Source organism: Solanum lycopersicum, chromosome 2 (assembly GCF_036512215.1).
Source record: "Solanum lycopersicum chromosome 2, SLM_r2.1".
NCBI lineage: Eukaryota > Viridiplantae > Streptophyta > Magnoliopsida > Solanales > Solanaceae > Solanum > Solanum lycopersicum.
Window position 1 is genome coordinate 52385522 of NC_090801.1, and position 19026 is coordinate 52404547.

The window sequence follows — 19026 nt, forward strand, 5'->3', positions numbered from 1 at the left end:
ATCACTTAAGCACACAATGATATTTGAAGAGATTTTAAAGTGTAAACTTTATACCATGATGGTCCTCTCCAATAATTGGATTCCTTTTCAAAACACTGACAATATTGGACCAATTAATTTAAAGAACTTGATTTTCTTTTTTTGCAGAAGTATATATTCCCCACTTTTTACAAAATAAAAGTATATATTAGTAAAACTTTTATTGGAATGTTTTATCCTGTATCATTTTCACAAGATACCTCTAGAATTTGTTCAGAATCCTTCAATCCATAATCAAAATCAAGTTTATGATGTACTATCAAGTAGAGAAATTTCTACTTCTATTTATCATGTACTATCAGAATTCAAATTAGTAACTTTTAATCATTATGCATTAAAAATAAGATCTTTTCATAGCACGTTTGAGTTATATTTGAAACATTTTTTAACCAAGCCCTAAGAGTTTATATTTTTTTACTTTCTTTTGATAACTCAAATTTACATGCATTAACCAAGTATAACTTTTACATACTATAGATGATGTAATATTTTTTTTTGTTATTACACAATAGAGATTTACTTTAAGTTAGTGTGCACAAAGTGCTTAGAGACTATGACATAGATTATAACAGTTACTGGTTATTTTGATATTCTAAACAAAAATAATAATGTAAGTTTTTTCTACGTGACCATCAAATAAATCATATCCGTCCCCAAAAGCACGCATCTGTCTTGGTAACTTGCTTATCGTAAACGTACCTGGGGTATCCAAAGAAAACCCAATGGAATATATGCAAATTGATTAGGCTTTGACTTTACACATAGGAAAAGGTATCTTCAAAAGTTGTAAAAGTATTTTATATGTTGTGTTTTCTATTAAGTTTTGATATCTATATTAAAATTTTAATTTTAATTCGTGTTGAATAAGATTCCATTTGAGAAATATCGCTCCCTACTAAGGATTGTTAAAAGAGGAACAATTCAACACGCATAATTACTTTATGAGTATTAATTATGTATAATATACAACTTTTAAATCAGAATTGTAAGAAGGAAACTAGAGATGTGACTTGTATGTTTCCACCTGATTTATGTAGTGCCTGTTTGACCCTAAATGCAAAATTAAAATAAAACAAAAATGGTTATATATATTAAATTTCTTTAAGTACTAAAAACAATAATCTATTATTTGAAATCGTTTTAGTATTTAAAATGTTTCATTTATGTATTATTCTGTAGTGTACTTTCATTAAAAAAATGGTGAAAAGTTATTATATTCATCTATACCTCATTGTTACAAAATTTATTTCATAAAACAACTCAATGCTAAAAAAAAATTAAATAAAGAATGAAAGGAAAACGTGAAAAATTAAAAAGTTACACCACGAAAATAAATAAGATTTAAACTACTGATGCCATACTCTTAGTTAGGAAATCAACAACAAAATATATTAAGAGTAGGAAAATGGTTCAAGATTTAGTGTTAGGTTTAAAAAGCTAAATTTCGCCTTAAAATATCATTAACTGTGATTTGAGCTTTGAAATCGATAATTTATTAGAAACAAAATATTTTATTTCATAAAAAAGATTAATAAAAATACGCGTACACCACATATATTGCGAACTCCATCCATAAAATTACATGAGATATTTTGTTATTTTTTGTTGGAATGATCAATGATTTGGATTTTGTTATACAGTCAATGGCAACCAATTGGATCTGACGCGTAATCGACAGTACACATGAAACTGATTTTTTCAAAAATCATTAAATTATTTATTCTCATTTATGATTTAATTTGTTAACATGTTAAAAAACATTTTTCACCATGTTATTCTTACTTCAAATTTGTTACAGCGGTAAGGATGGAGATAAAATACATAATTAATTAACATTTAAAATACTTCCTTCGATTAGATAAAAAATAATTTAATTTTAATTGATAAAGAGTTTAAAAAAGTAAAAGAAAATTCCTATATGGAAATATTTTAAATGTATCAAAATATTCTCCAATTTTATGATTTTAAATATGCATCATGAAAAATTGAAATTAAAATTTAAATATAAAAAAATGATTTTCTATAAATAGACTAAAATGAGAAAAAAAAGTACTCCCTCCATTTCACAAATAATGATCTAATTTGACTTGACTCGGAGTTTAAGAGTATAAAAATACTTTTAAATCTTGTGGTTATAAAGGTAAAATTACAAAATTATCCTTTGATCTTGTGATTATAGACATGTCACATGAAAAATTAAAATTAAAATATCGTTTAAAAAATTAAATCATTTTTTTTGGACAAATTAAAAAATATATATTTTTTTAAACGGAAAAAATATATGAAAAGAGGTAGATAATTATTTTGGAGCAGCTAAATTTCAGTGTGTACTATTGACTTTTAGCGAATAAAAGAAAGAATTTTTTTTGAGCATGGCCATGGGGGAGTTATTGATGCGATTGATACTTATCAGTAGCGCAATCATTAGCTATTTAGCTGAGCAGTGAGTACTGTGCACTACTTTTGTCCAGATATGAGCTACGACACCGCCAAAGAGGTAAATTAAAGCTTCTTGTACGCCACATAAAAATCCATCCGATTATCCCTTCCGTAGGGTAAAATAATCTTACTTGTATACTATCGCAAAATTCTGCAAGCTGCATTTGATTTGACATGATCCGATAAAATTGAAACCATACGGAGGGCTAAAATTGAAGATGCGGAGCATGGCGAGTTCAGTCTCATCCAAAGGCATTGCTGCCATTGTTGGTGTGGGCCCCAAACTCGGCCGTTCAATCGCCCGCAAGTTCGCCCACGAAGGCTACACCGTTGCTATCCTTGCCCGTGACTTAGGTTCGTGTTCTCTGAAACGGATCGTGAGTAAATTCTGTTAATTTAAATTTGTAATAAATATAACTATATGTATTCTGAATTCATTAATTTTAAATCATAAATTGATGTATAGCTTTTGTCGTTTGGTGTATATATATGACTAAATTAGAGTACTGAGATCACATTTTAATAGTGTGTTGTAATTTATTGGAACAGGTAGATTATCAAAATTTGCTGATGAGATAGCTAGAGAAGAGAAAGCGCAGGTGTTTGCAATCCGTATCGATTGTTCAGATTCGCGAAGCATAAGAGAGGCATTCGAGGGAGTTCTATCACTTGGCTTTGTGGAAGTGTTGGTTTACAATGCACACCAACCAACATTTTGGCACCCAACAGACTTCACTGACATTAAAATTGAACACTTTGAGAAATCTCTCGCTGTCTCCTCCGTCGGCGCCTTTCACTGCGCTCAACAGGTCTCTTTTTTTTTTTTACATACAACATATTCCTAATTATGTACGTTCGTGGATTAATATGTCATTAGAGACGAATTTAAAATTTTTAGCGATTTGTGATTGAAAATGTCAGGTACTTCTAGGTATGGTGGAAAGAGGAAGAGGGACAATTCTTTTCACCGGTTGTTCAGCTTCTCTTAGTGGTATACCCGGTTATTCTGAATTATGTACGTGATCATCATAATTTATTTTTCTTTTACTTAATATTATTATTTTTGTTTGCACCTAAATTTTACAATTCAAAATTAGGATTAAAATATGGGAAAAGGGTTTGATATACTCCTCAATTTTGTCATTTGGAGCTTATATATCTCTCGTTATAAAAGTGGCCCATATATGCCCTTATCGTTATACAAACGGTTTACATATACCTCGCCGTTACAAAATGGCTCACATATACCCTTCATTTAACGGAAGTTAAAATATTAGTTTTAAATTTATATTTATTATTTTTAATTTGTTTAAAAATTATTTAGAGGTATATATGATTCTTCTATCAAAATTCAAGGTATATTTTAATTTTTTTAATACATAAATTATTTTTTGACTTCTTTTATTATAATTATTTGAGTTTCTTATTTTTATTTTATTTTTTCTTTCATTTCTTTGTTTAAAGAAAAAAAATTAAACTATTTTTTTGTCTATATTGTAATTTGATTTTTGTATTCGTAAAAAATAATTTGGTCATCTACAATAAGTTTTACAAGAATATTAGTGAAATATAAATAAATTTGATTGTCAAAATAATAATTCTAAATTAGTCATTGAAATAAAAAAAAGTCAAAAAAATATATTTGACGAGGATTAAATTTACTCATATGGGTTATATATTGTAGAAAAAAATGATAAAAAGTTTAGATTAAAATTATCTTTTTTTTCATTTCCGTTAAAGAAAAAAAGTATATGTGAGTCATTTATTTATAAATAAGGATATATATGAGCTACTTTTATAACAAGGAATATATTAGCTACGAACTAAAAGCGGATATATCATACTATTTTTCCTTAAACTAATGAAATTTGTGTTTGTTTCTGTGTTAGGCTGTGGAAAGTTTGCAATGAGAGGGCTATCCCAATGTCTGGCAAAGGAGTTTCAACCTCTTGGAGTACACGTGGCGCATGTCATCATCCACGGCATCGTCGGTGCACCCGCCCGGTTAGTCTTTTTGCCCTCTCTAAGATTCTATTTTTACTTTCTTTTTTTTTTCTTTTTTTGGTTTGAAAAGAGAAATTATTACTTATTTTTATTTTCATGATATTATTTAATTAGAGTTTTAAGTTATTCGTAAAAAGAGAAAGAAAAAAAAACAATATTCCATAAGATGCAAGGAATCCTTTAGCTGTATTTATATATGTAACAATGACTACTCATTCCTTTTGCTGGGATATTTTTTTGGGAATATATGTAGCTTAATCATAATCCCATAAGATCATTAGAGAGAGAAAGAAAAAACAACATGGCATATATGTTGTTCTACGACGTAGCATACAAAATATTTTTATTTTGTGTTTGATCAATATATTCAGAAAAGTATTTTTAAGCCAACTAAATTTTTTAATCAAGACGCTTTTCACAAAAGTTTGAGGAAAAGAAACCGTTTGCTATTTAAATTTGATCAATTACCTTAAGAAAAAGAAAATATTTTTGACCTTCTAAAAACTTTGATCAAAACGAGTTATTATTTATTTATTTTTTGGCCAAGAATGATACGTATTAGTTACCTGTATAATGTTAGTGTAAATATTTTTATACATAAGTTAAAATATATATAACAGGGGGGCAATAGGGTCAAGTTCACAACAGAGGTTGTTGGTTGGGGAACCAGAGCAGCAACAAACCGGCGTATGGGCCGGAGAGGAATTAATGGACCCAGATGGGGTGGCTCAGACCTACTGGCATTTGCATATCCAAGATCGATCTGCTTGGACCCAAGAGATTGATCTTCACCCCTCCACCCAAAGATACATCTAAGGTCAAATCATAAACTTTTATATATTCCTTATTAATTTTACAGGTGTGAAATTATATTATTCTATATTTTACTAGCTTTTATTATCTACAAAAGGGCATGATATGTGTTTTATAGACATTTTTTTATTATTATTAGAGTGTGAATGATTTAGTTAATTTGGTTTGGATGTGTAATAACAATAGTTATTGGATTTTACTTTTAAACATTGATAACTCTTTTTTTTTTTTTGTTATTAGTGTAATTTTTGCATATATATTTTCGAACAGCTAGTTCGGTTTGTTAAACTCCTTGTTCGGATGGTTGTACGTGTTTGGTATTGTAGTGTTAGTTTAAATATAATATTTATTTAGATTGTTATTTAATTTTATTACATAATATCATTTAAATTCATCATTAGATAATCACGAATTTTTTTTATTTTGTTCGGTAATTACATTGTTATCTTAATATTTTATTCTTATTTTGCTCTATGATTATCTAATGATCCTATTTTATCCCTTATCCTGCATATACATAGTAGCCTTTTCATTTATATATATATATTAATTTTCTCGTGGGTTCATCATTTAAATTGTTGATATATGACATTATATAAATAAAGATGGAGCTAGGCGGAATTCATAGTTTGAACAAAATTAATTTCTTTTTCATATATCCTACATTTGTATTAGAAAATTAAATAAATATATATATGGATATTAGTTTGTGAACCCTAAATTGATGGTTTAGTGATAAAAAAAGGAATGTAAAAATGTTTTTCATGCTAGAATTGTGGGTTTGATATTAGAGGATCTTTTGATATTTTCTACATATAGATTTCTAGTTTAATACCACAAACTCAAAGTATTCTTTATTTCATAAAACTCCACATCAACTCAAAAGTAAATAAACTAATTAATTATATGTATATATATATTATCTTAAAAAACATACAAATAAGTTAACAAATCCAACCCATTTTGAAAATAAGGTAAATTACACATTTGGCTGGTTTCTTAAAAATAGTAAAACCATTTTCTAGCCAAATATATAAAAAGCATCACTCTATTTTGCAATATATATAGAAAAAGATAACAGATAAAATGAAATGAAGAAAGTATAAGTATATACTAGGTAACTATTTTAAAATGAAATGGAGAGAGTATAAGTATATTTTTGGTAACTATTTTTATGATGTGGTAGCTCTTTATGTCACTTTCAGCTGGAAGAAAAGGCATATGATTTGAGGGGCAGATGTTTGCACGGTTAGAATAGGAATTCGTGTTGTAATAGAGAACACACAAAGGCACTTTCTCCGATCACATGCTTTCTCCGTTCATATTTAATTTTTTTTCTAGAGTTAAATGATATAAATATTAATTAATATTTTATAATATATTTTTTATATTAATAAGTAAAAGATAACAATTTATAGTACGTTTGTATAATTTTTGAATATTTAAATCTTTTATTCAGAATATCAAATTAATTTAAAATTAACTAAATTAATATTTAAATTTTAAAAAATATAACATGATAAATAAAAATAAACGGACGAGACCGGAGTAACTCAAAAGAAAAAGAGCCCATTGAGTGTACAATGATATGTCATCTAAGATAATATTGGACCAACCAAAACAAATAATTAGCAGTCATATTCTGGTCCACCCAATATTGTTTTTTGGTCGCTAACGACTTATAAATCATTAGATTCATCAAATCAAATCCTCATTCCCCATACAGTATTTTGGCCTGTCTTTTCACTTTTGCTGTTTCTTTTATCGACCTGCTTTGAAATTATTAATTTTCTCATCTGTATGAAATAATGTTCATCAATATTTTTGTCGTTGTTGTTTTCTTAACATAGTTGTTTATTGAAATTTTTTACTTTTAAGGTAATCATAAGCGAAGTTAAAAATTCAAGACCACGTTCAATTATCGCCTGGTGTAATTTTTGTAGCTTTAGCTGAAGCCCCGCAAAAGGTCTAACGAAAGTTCAGTGATTATACGACCCATCACAATTGTCAAATTGACATGAAATGTACTTGTTAAGATGTAAGATATTTTCATATTGATAATAAACATTTTGGATTTCAATTCATTCTTTAATTACAAGAAAGGCTTATACAGACAAATTTAGAAGCCCAATCTATTTTGATGGAGCTTTAAGAAAGGCTAATAGAAGCCCAATTAAAACTGTCTTTTTTTTACTGAAAAATGTTAGAGGTAAGACACACTTTAGTTCATTGCTTTTCCAAACAAGATTGTTGAGTAAAAAAGCAATCAAACAAAAACAGAAAACTAATGACCAATTTTTAGTTTCAACAAAGTTTTGCTCAGCAGATTGCCTGTTACATTAATCTGCCTGAGACTGTTGAGAACGTATACAACATCGTGGATGTACTTCCGTTTAAACGAAGGAAAGGCGTATCATATCATACTTGTGTTATGATGTAAATCTCAATTTTTACTGTTGAACAAGATAGGAGCTAATCAGCAACACTTGACAGAAGGCTATATGTGTTCCATTACCTGAAAAGTTGATGATTAACTCAGGGGGCAGAGTCGTTTCAAAGCCACAAGTTCTCCAGTTTGGTTGAGAAGCAAAAAAGTGATGAATTTTTTTCAACTATAAAGGCGTATGTTTACAAACACGATGATACAATCATACAATGCAATGGCAGTGGTCAGGGAGGGCTGTCTAATAGGTTAGAACATCTTGTATAAGTGTCTAGGAACCAGCTGAGAGATATACTATCATCTGTAACCAAACAGAAACTAACTATTCATTTACACAAGGAAAACAAAAACTATATGACATGGTGCCAATGCCAAGATAAAAACATCTTCTGCTAGGAATTCATCTCAAAGGAACCGCATACTGGTCCCTGCATCACATATCACTAACGTACATGCTAGGTATATGAAGCTGGAATCATTGAACTTTTGTGATTGAGCGGCTTGACACACCATGCAACAACTTTGCAAAACCAAGAAAACTAAGCTTTCCATCAGTGTGTCTGATCCAGTCAAGAAGAACAGCATGAACAGGAACAGATGGACCAAGACCAAGTTCCTGGATCAGAAATTCAAAAATGACTAACTAGTCAGGTTCTCTTCCTAATTACTTACATGCTTCCAGCCCTCAAAAGAAATAGTGCTCCATCCCTCTCCCAATAAAAAGTAAGAAATGGAAAAAGATAAAACAAAAAAGAAGGGAATGGAGTAACGCTCCTATCATTCTCAAAGAAAGGCAAAGAAGGATAATGCTCCGATCCGTCCCAACAGAAGAAGAAAAAAAAGAGATTTTTTTATATGAGACACAAACGGAGAGATCAGTTAAAATTTGAGAATAAAAAACAGGTAATTGGTAATTACCGAAGCTAATTCTTCTATGACAATTGCTCTGTTGCCATCTTTCTCAAAAATTTCATATGCACAGCGCGCATGTTGTTCCCATTGGTCAAGAGCCTCAAGCTGATATACACTTAATGCAGCAGCACAGAATTCCTCAAAATCCATCCTTCGGTATTGCAGTGCATTAAGCTGACATGACAAGAGGGGCAAGAAAACTTAGCAACACAAGTTAGAGCTTAACAAGATTCAGTTAGATAACTAAATATGAAGGACTTAGTGCATACTGAAGCAACGAAATCATGAATGCGTGCCTCCTTCATGGCATCTGTTGCATATTTCATCAGGGCCTGGAGATATCATACTTATAAAGGTCAGAAACATCCATAAAACCATAGAAACAATTACCTATTAAATTTGGAAGAAGACAAACCGCTTTAATGTTATCCAAGTTTATTGTGCCATTTTTGTTTGGCTCCAGCAGTGCAAACTGCTGCTTCAAATGGACCAACTCATCTACGGTCAATGTCTTTGACAACGCCTGCAAAAACTCCAATGACAGAAAATTAGAGACGCAGAGAAGTCAAATGAAAAGTATGTAAATAAATAGAAAGCAAACACTAGAGTTGCTCAATAATAGGCGTTAACACTCCATTGATAGAATTGTACATAAAAGACTAAAGAGAAACAAAAGAGCTTTCTCAATTGCATCACACCTACCCTTAGAGCAGCTTTCCAAAGAGCAGATGAACGCATGTAAGTCTTCATGAGTTTGAATATCAGTATATCCAAAGGCACTTCTACGTCATGACTATTCTTTATCCAAGGATGACCTGAAACAGTAAGTCTTCCAGAAGTTTCAGAAAAATAAAGAACAGAATCGCCCTTTTCTAAGTTGACACAAGAAACTCACCCAAGGCCTGAGCTGCTGTCATTCTTTTCCGTGGATCCTTATTCAAGAGACGTTTCACAAAGTCTTTTGCTTCAGAAGATAATGTAGGCCAAGGCTGTTCTTCAAAACCTGGATCAGCTTTGAGAACAGCCCTAAATATCCCAGACTCAGTTCGAGCCCAAAAGGGACGGCTACCACACAGCAAGATATATGAAATAACACCTATACTCCACACATCAGCCTCTGTACTATAAGATCTGTGTAGAACTTCTGGCGCTACATAATATGCACTACCAACAATATCATTAAGCCTTTCATCTGCAAAATAATATGTTTGCAAGTTAAATCACAAGTTGTGTAGCTACTGAATAATAATATGAATAACCAGTTCCTTTTATATTTCTTTTCCTCTATTTATATTCTTTTTCTTTAAGGAGGGGTTCCCAAAGTCACAAAGTATTAGCATTAATATCAAGTGCAAATGGACAAACCTGGTTTCACAAAATCAGACAACCCAAAGTCGATGGCTTTAAGTTGTGCATTTTCTTCCTTGGACATGAACAAGAAATTCTGGTCCATTAAAAGGTACAGTTAGAGCTGAAAGAGTTATCGAAATGAGGAAAACAAAGCAGATAGGAAATCTTTTCTAACAAATTATAGTTTCATTAAATGCAAGAAGAATAGCTGATTTTGAAAAATAATCTTAATTCCCAGTAGCACATGCCATATCCTTGAGCAATAAATGTGACCATTTGAAACTGATTAACATCTCATCCTAATCCATTCAAGTGATGGGCTTCCTTTTTCCTTTTTTTATTTTTTATATTGGGGTACGGAGGGTTAGGGAGATGATTCACTATATAAACTGATGTATGTTCTTTCTAAGCAAGCATTTTAGAACTAGTAAACTTTCGCACCTCTGGTTTAAGATCCCGGTGTACCACACCTTGAAGATGACAAAATGCAACAACTTTCAATATTTGTGTCAACACAGCCCTTGCATCATCTTCAGTGTATTTTCCACCTCTGCAACACAGAAGGATGCTACTTAATATATTATTGAAATTTATATTCTTGATCTCATAAAAAGGATTTACTAAGAGTCAACACTGACAAGGTTGAAAAATAAAAGAAATTTTTATTCACAACAACAACAGGGATTACCTTAAAAGTATCCTATCCAAAAGCTCGCCTCCTTCACATAGCCTGAAATTCGACAAGATTGATCAGCTCTATTGCAAAAGAGCAATGCGAACATGAAAATTAGCAAGTCAAACAAAATTCTTTTAATAGCAACTGCAGAAAAAATGTGATAACCAAATCCATATTTTACTGAAACATCAAAGGAAGAAACGTTCATATGATACCACTTGACCCAGATTGATAATGCATACAAAATATACTTTAGGCTAAAACTTAGGTTCTGTATGCCATCAATAGATACAAATGCAACAGGAGTTGAGTGGCTTAAGCTTACTCCATCACTATGTAGACATTTTCGTGATCTTCGTATGCATCATAAAATTTTACTAGATTTTCGTGTCCCGTTAAAGCTCTTAATATCTTCACCTCTCTTCTCACGTCCTCAATGGCTATCGTCGTGGTCATCTGAAAAAAAAAAGTAAAGATGAGTATCAGATAACTCAGAGGAATCTGGAGGAGAAATATAACCCAAGGATGCCCCGACATAGTCAACGCACAATTAAAATGCCAGAAATACAAGAAAGCAGCTTAAACAACACAAATTTTCTTTGTTCTTTTTTTTTTTTTTTGCAGATCAGTTCCATCCAACAGCAGTTATTTTCCACCAAACTGCAGAGACAAACATACACGCCAAATATTCTGAAAAACGCATAAAATGACTCCAACTACAGGAATATTAAAGTTCCATCATACATAATGTCAGCTGAACTTGATGATATTGATAAAGCAATCATAAGATTATTTTATCTTGATAACTGTAGTGTCTGGGTCGACTAATTCCACACCACTTGCTACCTCCCACCAGCAGTATTACTGGGTTAACTCTATCCGCCAAGGCTTGGACAGTCAGACAGAATGCTTTTGCCTCCACTGGGATTCCAACTTGGAGCTCTTTCCCTCTATCATCTTAGAAATTCAGAATGCAATTGTTCAGCAATATGAACCTATAAACTCTAGAATATGAATGGTTTTTGAAAGGAAGGGAAAAGGAGATTGGTTGGAGCTGGTTGCTTTACTACTGATGATGACCTTTTCCTCAGGGTTCAAATCCCTGATGATGCCCGCTCCCAGTTAATGCTACCTTTAGAGCATCAAATTGAGAATTGAAGAAACAACATTTATTAGACACAGAATTCTAGTGATCTGCAAATGATAAGTGTGCTTCTTACGAAAATTCAATTGGATCCTTAAGACTAACTAGAAATACCAAAGATCATGCCGAATATATTTCAAGCTGCTAGTGGCTTCTTCCCTGTTTCGCTTTATCAGCTCCGAACTTACATAATCGGTCAACCCGAGACATACAGAACATGATGGATCCATTTGATAAGGTTTACATGTTATCCCTAATTCACAGCTACTGAATTTCAGCATTCCTCCAAACTCAAAAAGATTCAAATTTTTATCACGAAGAACACAAATAATATTTTTCTACACCATTCGATTATCACGACCTTCAAATATGTTCAAATTAATTGAACTGTTAAAATTATGAACTTTAAAGAGATATTATTTCCCTGCTGAGCAGATCTGTCCACTATAAGCCAAGAAACAGTAAGCAAAGTTAATTCAATTAACTCAAAGATCAAACTTAACAAAAAATTTCAAACCTTTGCTTTGGGTATGACTTTTACTGCAACTTCTTGTCCCTTAAGTTCACCCTTCTTGAACTTAGCTTTACAAGTATACCCAAAATGCCCTCTCCCAACTTCTTCTCCAAGTTCATACTTGTTTTCAAAATTCTTCGAAAACCCAAAACTCTTATCAAGACCCCCACCCCCCTCCAATTCATTTCCTTCCGGAATTGCATTGGGTTTCACAGAACCATGCCGCCGTGCTAGCACAGCTCGTATGTGTTTCGCCGGAGACGGCGGAGGAAACGGCCGCTTAAAAAACCTCCGGGGCGTAGAATTCGACGGAGATCTCGCCGGTGACTTCTTTGAAAAAAAATAATGCGCCGGACTTGGACTGTAAAATGGAAAAAACGGCGACTTTTTACCCACTTCAGCTCCCTCCTTGCTCTTACTATCTTCGCTGTTATTATCTTTAGCCGGAATAGCAGTTCCGTCGGGAGCATAGAGATCATTGTTGGAATAATTGGGTTCAGGGGAAGGTTTCGATGTGCAACCACCCATTAAATTAGTTGAAGAATTTAGTTAGCTCAAAGATGAAAACTTTGCATGAGAATTTTTTTTGTTTAAATTACTGAGAAACGGCATTTGTTGTTCTCTTTTCTTGTTTTATGAATGGCGTTGGAGAGATGTAATTTAAAAAAAAAAAGAAAAGGAAAGAGTAGACGTTGGCTTCTGTGGAAATTAAATTAAGGCTGAACTGAATGTTTTTTTTGCTTTCCATAAAAGAGAAAGATGATAAAACAGATAACCAAAAGATGGGGCCAAATGATGTGATGTGTATGTCTATTTATACCGCCCAGAGTTGTTATGAGATAATTCCAATTCCATATTCTTAATTATTACGTTAAAAGTGACTATTTTGATTAATTTCATAAAATATATTTTATGTTGTAATAATAATAGATTATGTGTAATAAGCTAGTGATGATCTTTTAGTGAGCAAAATCGGACTTGTTGATTAATAAGTTATAAAACAAAAAAGAATTATATTTTCTTGTGTCGTTTGTAGGTTATTATAAGTGGAATTGTTTACCTAGTGCTCACCACAGTGTACTCACCCAAAGGACAGAGGTTGTAAATGCTTGTGGGTTATATTGGGGTTCCAAAAAGGTATAAGTTTATACATGTTCTGATTCTTAACTAATTTCACGTTATGTTTGTTATCTTTTATCAGCTTAATTCTCAACTAATTTTACCAATCAGGTACTTTATCGATCAATACTATAATATTTTAGAATAAGTCACTTTATTTTTTTTGTCTTTAACAACTAAAATTTAATCATTATATATCATGATTCTCAATTTACTTTATTGATCATTAGACGATATTCTTGGAGCTGGATTTTGTATCAAAGGATTAACTTATGGTTGAATTTGTTTTGGAAGATTATGTGTTGATTTGGTGGTTTCAAACAAATGTTTTTCTTTTTTATGAAGAAAACAATAAGTGGATTTATTTTAAGAGACAAAACAATTATTTTTTGGTTAGTTGTAATTACGTTATGAATGACCTTTTAGTTAGGTGACATGATGATCCTACCATGTACTGATAATAATTAGCTTTGTACAAGTAGGTAAGAATATAGTAATACATCAACATACTGCGTACAATGAGTTTGATGATCGACTATGACCACCTTTAATGCATAAACGACAATTGATTCTTAATCTTAAACTTAATTTGCACATGAAATTTTTATTTTTTTAAAAAATAAAATTTATATATTTATAAACTACTTAAAAAAGTATTATAAATCACAATAATTAATAATTCAAAATATTTTTAAGATATATAATCAAATATAGACTTATTTGAATCTTGATATTTGAAATGTGTCACTAAAATTGAAACTAAATGAATATATATTATTTATTACTCTAATCTATATGATGTTTTCCATCATACCACTCATGATCGAAGTTGCACATATGGAGGAATTCAATGTTAAAGTATATATACTAAGTTAGTTTCCTCTTTGTATCAAATTAAATAATTAAATCAGATTAGACAATGGTAGATCTACGTATCAATTTTGTTGATTCACGAGAATTCAATAGCTTTTATTTAGATAATTTTTATCGAAAGAAATTTATTAAATTTCTTATTGTAAACCTATATTAATTTGAAGTTATTGTAGGATCAAAACTCACGTAGTGAAAATTGATGTACTTAAGGTGTATGTACATTCATGATTCATAAAAAAAGTTGTCAAAGTAGTCTTGATTTAGACGCCAAAGCTATTTGAAAAGCATAGCAAATCTGAAGTTTCAACTATAGAATCTCACTCGTGCTTGTCCCCCCACCTTCAAGGGAAGCAATGAAACAAAACGTCAACCAAGTTTCGTTTAATTTAAATTTTGAGAATCAAATACATATTTATCAAGCATTTTTTTGTTATTTTTAACTTGTAATCTACATGTAAAATGAGTAAAAAATTTGAACAAGCTAAGCTCATATGAACTCCATTGCTTGAATGTGGCCCCACCCCACTTTTGGATGAGTTGTTTATTTCCTTCTATAGTTTTGACAATCAACTCATGACTAGCTTCGAGGGTTGAGTTAATTTAAAAATTCATTTGTTCATATGAAATAGAGTTCAACCATCTCAATTCTTGATTTATAATATAATTTTGTCTCATGTTATATACTTCAAACTCCAACCGTATACAATATTGAGCATATAAAGGTTACTAAGTTTCCAACATCGGTAATCGAGTAATGAAACATTTATTTTCTTACTATTTACATTTTATGAGCTAATTTTTAGGTTAAGTTATGCTCCAGATCCATTTCTTTCATATAAAGGTAATGTCCTAATTTAAATAAAAATTAAACGTCATGACTTTTGACCACTCTGATCTAAGTTATTCTTAGAGATCGAGGAATTACATGTTTAGAACAGTAGTACATCGTATGGTATGATGAAAATACAAATTGCAACAACTAGTGCAGGTTCATTGGATAGACATAGACAATAGGAATAAGTGAGAGGGGTGGCTGAATTGTCTGCCACGGAAACAACATTAACAATTGAAAAAAAAAACTTTCATGCTTGATCTTTCTTTAAAAAACGTAAAATGAAGAAGTTGGTGGTCCATATTTATATTGGAGACTGGAATCTTTTACTAATTATTCGAATTTGAACATTATAGGGCTCATTTCCGAGGTAGCATACTCTATATGATTTTTCTAATTCTAGAGTTCGAATCGAAATTTAATTAATAATAATGGATAAATCCCAACAATCTTACTACAACGGCACAACCCATGGATGATTGTTGAATTTGATTTTCAACATGTGCGTTACTGCACGAGATCATCTTCAAAAGACATAAGATGACATTAATTTTTTCAATCTTCTAGAGGCAATAAAAGAATATATAAACAATGGCTTACACAAGATTTTGCGCAAATAAAATAAATTTATTATCGCAATTTAGCTCATAAGTGCGTTTAAATTAAATTTGAAAATGTAAGTGATTCTAACTTCTAATTAAGGCTCTACTTTCTGTCTTTTAAGTTAAGAGTATCTATTTTACTTTATTGGAATCTAGCTATTATATAATATACATATTATTTCTTAATTTCAATTTGGTGACACGAAATTTTCTCCACTGGGATTGGAAAATTATAAACATGAAGTGATTATGTAGGGTTGACTTGTTTATTTGAAGAATTATTTTGTAGGTTGATCTCTAAACAAAGAAACATAAGTGGATATTATTATGTTATTGCCGGACAAGTATTAATTGAATGATTAAGATTAACTAAAATAATGTTGTAGTCAAACCCTTAAGTCCATTTCCACTAATTTTGTACTCTAAAAACATCATTTTTGGATATTGTCATTGTCGTAAGTGGATAGGATTTAAGTAGTGTTTGACTTTTTCTTTTTGTTGCCAAAGTAGATGGATTCATGATTCTTGCTCCAAAAGAATCCTGATTAATGTTGTGCAAAAGTCAGCACCAAATCACACATATGTGATATGCCTAATTATATCCACATTTATTGTCTCTCATCTTCAAATGAATCCAATTTTATAAGTAAAAGTGTGTGAATAGAAATTGAATCCGTTGTTTTTCTGACATAATACATAAACATGATTTTTAATTTGATTTCAGCGGACAATTATGCTTTTTAATTTTGAGTGTGCACAAGTAGATATTTAAATTTGTATAAAATTAAATAAGTAAATACATATATCCTAAATGGCATAATACACATAAAATGCCATGTAGGACACAAAATTGTCATGTAGGACAAATGTGTTTTCGTTTGATTAATTTTATACAAGTGTCTGCTTATGCAAACCAAAAATTAAAGATAATAGTTGTCAACTTACGTCAAATTAAATGTTATATTTATGTATTATAACATTTTTTAAATCTATATATGTATAGTTATAGTTATAAATAGATGGTAATAGGACGTGTGTTATATATATATACAGAGAGAGAAATTAGTATATACTATTAAATTGTGATAGCATGTACATATATTTTAAACTACCTTAACCACTAAGCTATCTCTCTCAATTGGTTCATTTATATTAAAATTCAATTATTAACATAGAAATCATATTTGACCTATATACTTGTGTTTATATTATTGCTCACACTATCAATGACCAATCGAATACGATATTTTAATTTCCAACATCATTATAGAAATTTTTACTGATATTTATGTTAAAGATAATAATGTTCTTACATCTTTAAATTTTGAGTCCACTTCTAAATGCTTTCATTGTGTAAAAAATGAAGTTCTATATAACTTGGTTCACATGAATATATAAAAAAAATTAAATTTATAATTCTACTCTATATAGCGTTGAGACCCTAAAAATAAAAAGTGATAGTGTTATAAGGTTGGGTACTCGACAGTGACAAAGTAATAGCCCCAACCATCCAATTGTTTTCATTGTCCCTCTCAATCTTTTCTTCACTATGTGCAAATTGTAGCCATGACAATGTGGTCCATAGAGTTTCCAATCCCTACTTTATCTCATTGGTACATATCTCTATGCTTTGTTTTCTTCTTCACTTCATTTTCTTTTCATTAGGGATTTATCTTTTCGATATTAGACTTGAATTTTAAAAATAATAATTCTCATTTTCTTGTAAAAAAAAAAAAGAAAAAGAAAAAATGCATGCCTTGACAAGAAAAAGGATCCACGGAAATTATGAGAAGTATAGACAAATAAAAGAAGACAAAATGAATAATAAAGATAGCGGGCCACACAAAATAGTACTAAAATATTTAATAATAAAGATAATGAAATTGTATAAAACAAATATTGTTAATTATAAGTTAAAATATTAATAAAATTTAAAAATATTAAGTTATGCTGAAATAAGTAAGTACTATTAATTTCATGATGAAACACTAAAGGAAAGTAAAATATTTTCTCTATCTAAATCAATTTTAAAGATAGATATTCAACACTATCATGTTTTTTTAACATAAAATTGAATCGAATCAAATCAAATCATAATAATATTTTCTTTGTTTGATTTCATTCCGATTATAATTTAGTGGATTTATAATTTTTCTATTTATATATATATACATATAGAAATAGATGTTGGAGCAGCACTAGGGTCATATTTGGCACAACAAAGCTTCCTTTAAAACTTAAAAGCTGTCAAATCTTGCTTTAATCCTTTGGTGGGAGGATTATTGGAACCAGTACCTAAAAGGAATTGGACTTCTTGTCACAACACTTTGCCATATAAGAGCTTGCTAATACTTTATGTGTCAAATTATTTTTTTAAAGTTGTTATTAATTACTTATTTATTTTAATAAATTAAAAAAATAAATAATTTTGTTTATTATATTTTAAATTAATTATTTTGAAAAAATACTTTTGTGAAAATGTTAAACTTTTAATCCATTCATTTCATAATTAAATGGAGTAAAATTACTATGTCAATAATTAATTTCTATGTCATAGTTTACTTGCTCTAATTAGGAATTCGGAATCTAAATAAGTCACAAAAAGATAAAAGCGATCAAAATAAGTCACTATTATAATAAGTAATTAAAATAAGTTTAGTGGAAGAAAAAATTTTGTTTTATGCAATATTTCAGTTCCGTTAGTCTTATAACATGTATATTTTAATATATAGTGAAACTATTTTTTATACCTTGTAAAACAGAATTATTTCTACATTTTGTAAAGTATAAGTTTTACTTACTCTTAATAAGTTCTTTTTACATTTTATAAAGTGAAAGAAAATCTTACATTTCAAGAAAAGTTATTTTCGCGAAATTCAGAATAATGAGTCTCTTTTTAATATATATATATATATATCATCATCAAATTTTACATTTTAAAATTTTAAAATTGAGATCATGCTTTTTGAAGAATTTGAAATTAAATTTCAAATTGCATACTCAATCATTAGTTATAAAATATGACTTCATATTGTATGTCCAAACACAAGTTAGACACCATCAAATCTGTTTGTACTGATGAAATAGTGTGGTATAGGTTGTTGCTCACGAGCCAGTGGAACCCAAATGAGGTTGTTTGACAGAATATTATTTTTATAATTATTTTTAATTAACCTAAAGGAAAAAAATATAAGTCTTTCGTATTTGACTATTCCTTTTATTCTTGGAGTAAAAGATTTTGGACTTTTATAGTTTGAGATTCGATA

At 30.0% G+C, this 19026-nt stretch overlaps 2 protein-coding genes across 3 annotated transcripts; one reads left to right on the forward strand and one right to left on the reverse strand.

The window, feature by feature from the left end:
* Positions 1–2364: 2364 nt before the first annotated feature.
* LOC101265400 (uncharacterized) lies at positions 2365–5511 on the forward strand. Of its 2 annotated transcripts, none has more exons than XM_004233387.5 (5): positions 2365–2832; positions 3028–3287; positions 3400–3493; positions 4368–4482; positions 5103–5511. In XM_004233387.5, exons 1-5 carry the CDS (start codon positions 2697–2699, stop codon positions 5296–5298), a joined length of 801 nt encoding a protein of 266 aa, XP_004233435.1. In that variant the 5' UTR covers positions 2365–2696; the 3' UTR covers positions 5299–5511. The 2 variants fall into 2 exon arrangements, with proteins under 2 accessions (XP_004233435.1, XP_010317164.1); XM_010318862.4 differs by having other exon boundaries at positions 2367–2832; positions 3400–3469.
* A 2358-nt stretch (positions 5512–7869) lies between these two features.
* LOC101264787 (CDPK-related kinase 5-like) lies at positions 7870–13119 on the reverse strand. The gene is made up of 11 exons (XM_004233385.5): positions 12338–13119; positions 11002–11132; positions 10689–10730; positions 10442–10550; positions 10016–10094; positions 9546–9842; positions 9353–9465; positions 9066–9173; positions 8920–8982; positions 8657–8824; positions 7870–8354 (listed from the first exon to the last, which is right to left on the reverse strand). The coding sequence occupies exons 1-11, from the start codon at positions 12860–12862 to the stop codon at positions 8214–8216; spliced, it is 1776 nt and encodes a 591-aa protein (XP_004233433.1). The 5' UTR covers positions 12863–13119; the 3' UTR covers positions 7870–8213.
* Positions 13120–19026: the final 5907 nt, after the last annotated feature.

Excerpts from the sequence above, each read along its gene's own strand:
- LOC101265400 (XM_004233387.5), top strand. The coding sequence starts at position 2,697 with ATGCGGAGCATGGCGAGTTCAGTCTCATCCAAAGGCATTGCTGCCATT. Across the intron at positions 3,494-4,367 it reads ACCCGGTTATTCTGAATTAT|GCTGTGGAAAGTTTGCAATG; the intron begins GTACGTGATCAT and ends TTTCTGTGTTAG. Across the intron at positions 4,483-5,102 it reads ATCGTCGGTGCACCCGCCCG|GGGGGCAATAGGGTCAAGTT; the intron begins GTTAGTCTTTTT and ends TATATATAACAG.
- LOC101264787 (XM_004233385.5), bottom strand. The coding sequence starts at position 12,862 with ATGGGTGGTTGCACATCGAAACCTTCCCCTGAACCCAATTATTCCAAC. Across the intron at positions 10,551-10,688 it reads TTGGATAGGATACTTTTAAG|AGGTGGAAAATACACTGAAG; the intron begins GTAATCCCTGTT and ends TCTGTGTTGCAG. Across the intron at positions 8,983-9,065 it reads ACTTGGATAACATTAAAGCG|GCCCTGATGAAATATGCAAC; the intron begins GTTTGTCTTCTT and ends TGATATCTCCAG.